Below are 7,178 nucleotides of genomic sequence, written 5' to 3' on the forward strand. Positions count from 1 at the left end.
AGTGAATCCCGGAATATTTGTACAAGTACCGAGCAACTCAATGGAGAATTGCAGAAATATTAAAGATCAAAACGGATGTAAATAAGGCAACCATAAATTTAGTTGGAGTATGAAGAATTGTTATTCTTAATGCTTTCTGCGACTTTCTCACTTCAAACATGCAAACTTTGCCAATGTTTAATTCTTTTAAAACAAACAGTTCCTATTTACAAATGTAAGGAAAAAGCTTACGAACTAGATTCAAGTTTTTTCGTTGACACTAATCATTTCAATCTTTGGTCATTTAATCTTCATTGACATTCTTGTTACATTCTATAAATTTCCGAATTTAGCGGTATTGGGCTATGAAGAAGCTTCAAAAGCTCAACATGTATCGGTTCCTTCTCGATGATTGTAGATTTTCTTGTAATACCATGTTAACATATGGCTTTAGCTTTTATGAATTTTGCATTTAATCAAAATGAAAAGGAAGTATGAAACAACGAAATGGAAGAATGCTGCTGGAAGAATTAATTTTTCTAAATTAAAATGGTATATTTATCTAAATTTAAAACATTTTGGTGAATCCCACTAGTTTCTTTGAACCTTTTCAATTACGATTATTTTTTATAACGGGTCAGTTTGGAAAAAGAAAATTAGCTCTAAGCAAAGCTTGTTATCAAGGTATCTTTGGAATTCAGGATTAACTTTTTAAATTATACTTGATAAATTTCATTGCATAAAACAATTAATATGTAACAAAAATAAAATTAACGACAAGTGTTCGATTATTTAAAAAATTTTTTTCCTATTTATTCATTCCAATACAGCAACAGCACTGATTTAGAGGTGATATTGAAGTTTGCACTGTAGAAAACATGAACTTCGGTTGGCCAACCAGTTCAGTGCAACCTGAATTTTACATTTTCATATATTTAACGAGCAATTTTAATTTCGCAATAATAATAATTTTCAATTAAATAAACTCGAAATGACTTCGACCATGTCTTCTATTATTCACTCATTACGTCACTATTAGTAAAAAAAAGAATTCAGTTTTATGTTTAAATGTAAAGTACAGTGTACCGGAAATTAAAATGAAGCTAAAAACCTTAAGCTTATTGTCCTTTATTAATTAGTACTCACTACTACTTAGACAGAATTATGATTTGATAGAAGCGAGAAAATTTTCTGAAAAGCTCATGCTCTACTCATTCAAATTTTTGAAATCAATCGAAAATATACATCTTGTACCATTGCAACTAATAGAAATGAGAAGTTATATTAGAATGTAACTAATCTGTTACATTTAATGGCTGGGAATTCAGCTAGTAAATACAATTATAAAAAGTTTTTTGAAATTTTAAATAAGGCGTACTTGATGTATGCGCTTGTGACGAACAGACAAAACACGGTGCATGACATTGTTGTAGTGCAGATGAAGAAGGTGAAAGTGGAATTTGGATCACCTGAATACCTCCCATAAAACCCAAATTTGAAGGGTTTTCAGGAAAACCTATAGATGTTATTCTATTCAAACCTAGGCCAAAACCGTTTAGTCCTAAGCCTCCCATAAGACGCGTTCCATCTAAATTTAGCCCTCTCAAACCTAATCTATCAAAACCGGAAGACTGTAAAATCTCTTTTTCCAATACTTCGGCTACAAGTGCTGGAGGTGGAGGCCAAAAGAAACCATTACTATAGTTCGTAGCGCGACCCACGATTTTTTGTAATATTTGATCATATGTTTTAGCATTTACGAGAGCAGGGATGGAACCAATATAGGGTGAAATTGGTCCTACAGATGAAAAACCTGCTAAATGCGCCCGAACACAGGAATAGATTAAGGAGATGACAAAATATCCTGAACATGTCGAAATCCTGAAAAAGCATCTCGTGAAATATGAAATTTGAATGCTGTCTTAAATAAATTCTAAAATTAACAATTAATAATCTTTTCTTAAAATATTTAGTTAGACCTATGAAAATTTTCGAAAGACTATAATATTACTTCAAAAGTATTTTTTTAGACTTTCCCTAAGATAAGTTAGGTTTATTAAAATCATTTTCAGGCTTGTATAACTCTATTTCTAAGCCTTCGCATTTCCTATAAGAGTTTAGTGAGTGATTCGTTTGCAGGGTCAGTAAGGAAAGAAAATGAAATCAAAATGCAATGTTAAATTAGCATATTATTTTATGCTTATATTGAAATGATAGCTAGAATTGTAAATATTTGATAGCAAGTGATCTTCTAAGTGTTTTATAATATGCTAACTTAGAAGAAAAGCTTATTAGAAAATAAAGATAAGGCGACCAAACAAACTCGAAAAAAAATATTAAGCCGGTGTTGAATACTTGAATACAATGTTAAGCCGACGTAACGTAAATGTATCGCTTTGCATTTTCCAAACATATCCCAAAATTTGAATTTAAATTCAGAAATTAAGTTCATCGGGATTGGAAGTGTAGATTGAAAGTTTCAAACTTACAAAATTTGTCCTGTTTTGGAAATTTGACGAATTAAGTCAAAAAGAAGTGACCGACCTTATTATCTCTGTCAATGAAGAAATAAGAAGAGGACGAAAAAAAGGATAAAACTTTCGTTTTATAAAACAGGAATATGTTTGATATTTCAAAGTAAAGTTTATTTCGTGAAGCTAGTTGTGTCGTTTTAAGGTTGTGATTCCAAAATTTGAACTACTTCTTAAGTATTGCTTGTCCGATGTTGTTTATCCATTACTTCGGTTCGTTATGATTGATAAGTAAATATACACTGTATGTTATTCAAATCATTTTATGAAAACCGGCATTTAAAACATTTCAACCAGAAAATTTGGTCCTATATATCGTTTAGATTCTTAAGAAGATGATGATGAATGTAGCAAGTGTTTACTTACATAAATCTTGTTTGTAAATTCCAATCTTCTTTCGAAAGCAAAATTTTTTCATAAATAAATGGATGAAGCAAAAAGAAAAAGAAGAAGCAATGTTTGACATATGCAATTGTTTTGATGTAAAGTAATCCAGTGATTCAGCTTTTTATTATAAGCATTAGAAGGTTGTTCGAAGTTATGAAACTCACTTACTCTTAACTTTCTTTCTACAATTTATTGAATCATTCTTCCAAGTTAATTAGTAATTCAACTCATAGTTATCATTTATTCATCTCGGTCCAATCGTCGGCTCATTTGCAAATATATTTGATGCGCATTTAGTTTTTTGGTGTTTGAATGCAGTTCAGATAGTCTAATTCTCTAAAAATTAACTTTTCATTTAGTTGTTCTAATTAGTATGGTAAATTTAAGCATGGCATTATAAATGAGAACTACGATTATTAATAATAAATAGTGTCGAGATGATCCAAATATTTTTACAATGTAAAAATGTCGAAATAATCGAAGAAGTTTTATGTTATAAAAATATTTCAGAATAATTGAAATAATTTGGTGTAAAGATTTTCCAACCTGATAACCAATGTTTGGAATATTATGAAGTTTATCATGAAAACTTCCTTATTTAATGATTTACAAAGACAAATTGTTGTGATAAAAATTCATTGATAGACAGAAAGTTTTTTTTTCATATATTGGATTGTTTTTCTATTCCCATAGAGAAATTTGTCGAGAGTTTAATTGAATTATAGTTTTGTAAGGATTTGATGAGGATAGATGGTAGTAGTATTATTGTATTGAAGAGCATAGAAGAATGATGTTTGACTACTCTTGTTGATGATCATTGACTCTTTACATAGTGACACTGTTTACAACACTTATAACATTTCATCATAAGATTTGAGATGTTTATAGTTCGCATATATTGTAAATAATTGTTTATAAGATTGGAAGATGAGAATTGGACAATGATTTATTACTTAAGGATCAAAAATTATATCTTGATCTTTGAGTAAAAATTTAAAGATCAAGAATCATTTGCCTGAAAAATATTTTAACTTAAAACAATTCTTATACAACAGATTTATATTACCGTTAGTTTACATCAGTTATTCCGTAACATTTTTATAATACAGAATGACTTTAACATACATTTGTAAAAATATTTTGGTTGATCCAATAATTGGCACAAGCAAATAGTTTGTAATAAAAGTTTTTTGATCGATGGATAAGATGTCAAAGGTCAGTGAATATCAAGAGTAGAGTCGATCCAGTGATCAGCGATTGTTCATTAGTTGTAGCTTATAGTGTTTTGATGGATTATAAATAATAATATGGAATTGAAAGGAATCAAAACGTACCATCAATAAAGTAATCTCTATCAAATGAATGTCTTTTCTTTATACAATGGGAGTTTGTTTACAATATTTAGCCATTGAAGATAAGCTCGATTACCAGATTTGAATATATAGAAATATATCTCAATATAACTGAAATCAATTCATAATTTGTTGTAAAGATTTCCCATGCTAATAACCAAGCTTATATTCAGTGTTAGATATACATATAACATATAGTAAGAAAAAAAAAACATATATGTGATAAAAACATTTCAGTTATTGCGACATTCCTAAGTAAATCTATTTTTTCTTTAATTGGTTCAACATTTTCTATACCATTCTTGTATTTGACATGACATAGGGCAATATTATGAGGTGACATTTGTAATGGAAACAGAAATGTTTTCTTTTTTTCCAGTCTCCTGTTCAAAGACAACTAAGGGAACCATTGTTTATCGGTAAAATATTCTGAATAAGACAATCTTTGTGCTACAAATTTATAATACACACATTTTGATTGTTACATATTGAAAATTTTCTCTCATTTTCCCACAAAGGTAATACGAAGTTAAATCGAATCAAGGGATCTCTGTCCTCCTTTTATATGCTAGGAGTTTGTTTATAAAACATTTAACTATTGAAGATAAACATAATTTCAGATTAGAAAAACTTTATTGAGAAAATCTGGTGATCGATTCCACCCTTGATATTCACTGACCTTTGACATCTTATCCATCGATCAAAAAACTTTTATTACAAACTATTTGCTTGTGCCAATTATTGGATCAACCAAAATATTTTTACAAATGTATGTTAAAGTCATTTTGTATCATAGGAATGTTACGGAATAATTGATGTAAACTAACGGTAATATAAATCTGTTGTATAAGAATTGTTTTAAGTTAGAATATTTTTCAGACAAATGATTCTTGATTTTTAAATTTTTACTTAAAGATTAAGATATGATTTTTAATCCTTAAGTAATAAATCATTGTCCAATTCTCATCTTTCAATCTTATAAACAATTATTTACAATATATGCAATATTATTCATTTTTATAATGAAATGTTATAAATGTTGTAAACAGTGCTGGCATCTATATTTCATTTTTGTAAGAATAAAAGAACAATTCATTGATAAATTCTGAGATAATACTCGCCATTAATTGTCTTATAATGTCCAAAAAAGGTAACTTTTCGTCTCTATCAATAAACTTTAATTACAACTATTCGTTTATGCCAAAAATCTTTTATGACTCTAATTGTTGAAAAACTTTCACGACAGATAGGTCATTTCTATAACTTACTAGGTATTTCGTGCAGTTATTTCCAGAAATCACGACCATATATCATAATATAGGGCCTTAAGACGAATGAAAGTAACAGATGAAGAAGGACCAAATAAAGAAGCGAAACGTGGAAAAGAGGATAGAAAGATTATTACTTCAATAGTATATAATGTGTTGTTAGCTACCAGTTGACGGATACAGTATTTTATTCTTTGAATCATAAAATTCGGGTCCTCATGTTCCTCTCTTACGTATTATTTGTTGATGACATCTTCCGTATTTCACTTTTTTAAAAACTTGGTCATTGATGTCATGAAGAATTGGCCACATTTCCCAATGAGAGAGAGAGAAACTGTGGATGTCGCCATTTGTAATCTTAATTAATGATATTATTTTCTTCATTAATAATATAGGGCGACATCATCTTTCATCGTCGTTGTCAAGGAGCTCACAATAAATACGATGGTTACGACGAATCGTTATGTGTCATCGATGTATCATTAAATTATTTTAAAATCCTAAATTGTCTGTCATTTTTCATCTTTCTTCGGCCTGATTATTTGTAAATCATAAAGTAGAATGCTATCCTATAGGGGTCATATATTTCCGTTGTCAACAAGTTTGTCATTCAATTATTCGCCATCGACATGCAATGTTCGTCATTCGTTACAAAGCCGAAAGATTTATTGTAGAAAGAAAGGAAAAGGAACAAAAAAAAAAGGTAAAGTAATCAAAAAAAGGTAATGGGCCAAAAAAAAACAAATGTTTACTATTTAAAGACATTAAAGTAGTCTCACAGAAAGTCTTCCAATATGGTAAAAGTTATATCATATAGAGAAAATTTTTTTTTTGTTGAAAAACTTTTTGATCTGCTATTTTTGCAAAGGAATTCCATTGCATTCTCTAGATTTTTTTTTTTTTTGAAAATTGCAAGAAGCGAGGTAAAGCATAACATTAGCAAATTAATGAACTAATTTCATGATGACCATATGATTTTTAATAAATTCGAGAATAATAAGAGTTTTAAACTGAAAAACCACCTTTTTCTATTTTATTATTTAAGGAATGCTTTTCATTTAAATTTCAAAAGGATATATATCTGATTAACTTAGTGCTGTTATACAAACTATCAAAATAAAAGAAGTTCGAGTGAAACAAAATTTGCAAATATTACGTGAACAGATGAAAATGACGAATAGAATATTATCACAATGGACTAAAAACATATCAATTGATAAGAAATAGAATGCACTACGAAATTCTACTTCACTATGATTTACTTTTTATCAATGCCAAATGTTTAGTTAAATGTTAATTGGGCACAAAAAAAATAGTGCAAATATAACTTTTAAGTCATCACAATGCAATAGTTCATAGTATAAACTATTTTGTATCTATACGGATGGGATTATTACCTGTATTAATATAGCTGTGATTGTTTGTTGGAGTGGTTAAGCAGATTACTGTAGAATAGACCATCCAGCAAAATCTCCACCTCTTCTTATACCTTCTATCAAATTGAAATTTCGACTACATTTGCTACCCATTCATCACATTTCAGTGGTCTTCATTTGTCTGCACACGTGTGTGTGTGTGTGTGTGCGTGTGTGTGTGTGTGTGTGTGTGTGTGTGTGTGTGTGTGTGTGTGTGTGTGTGTGTGTGTGTGTGTGTGTGTGTGT

General features: G+C 29.2%; 1 protein-coding gene across 1 annotated transcript; it reads right to left on the reverse strand.

Annotated features, from left to right (window-relative positions):
• Positions 1–787: 787 nt before the first annotated feature.
• On the reverse strand, positions 788–2,381 carry LOAG_11183 (hypothetical protein; the record flags this gene model as incomplete). The annotated part of the gene is made up of 3 exons (XM_003146706.1): positions 788–891; positions 1,358–1,860; positions 2,335–2,381. The coding sequence occupies 3 exons, from the start codon at positions 2,379–2,381 to the stop codon at positions 788–790; spliced, it is 654 nt and encodes a 217-aa protein (XP_003146754.1).
• Positions 2,382–7,178: the final 4,797 nt, after the last annotated feature.

This window comes from Loa loa (genome assembly GCF_000183805.2).
Source record: "Loa loa unplaced genomic scaffold supercont3.389, whole genome shotgun sequence".
In the NCBI taxonomy this organism is placed as follows: Eukaryota; Metazoa; Nematoda; class Chromadorea; order Rhabditida; family Onchocercidae; genus Loa; species Loa loa.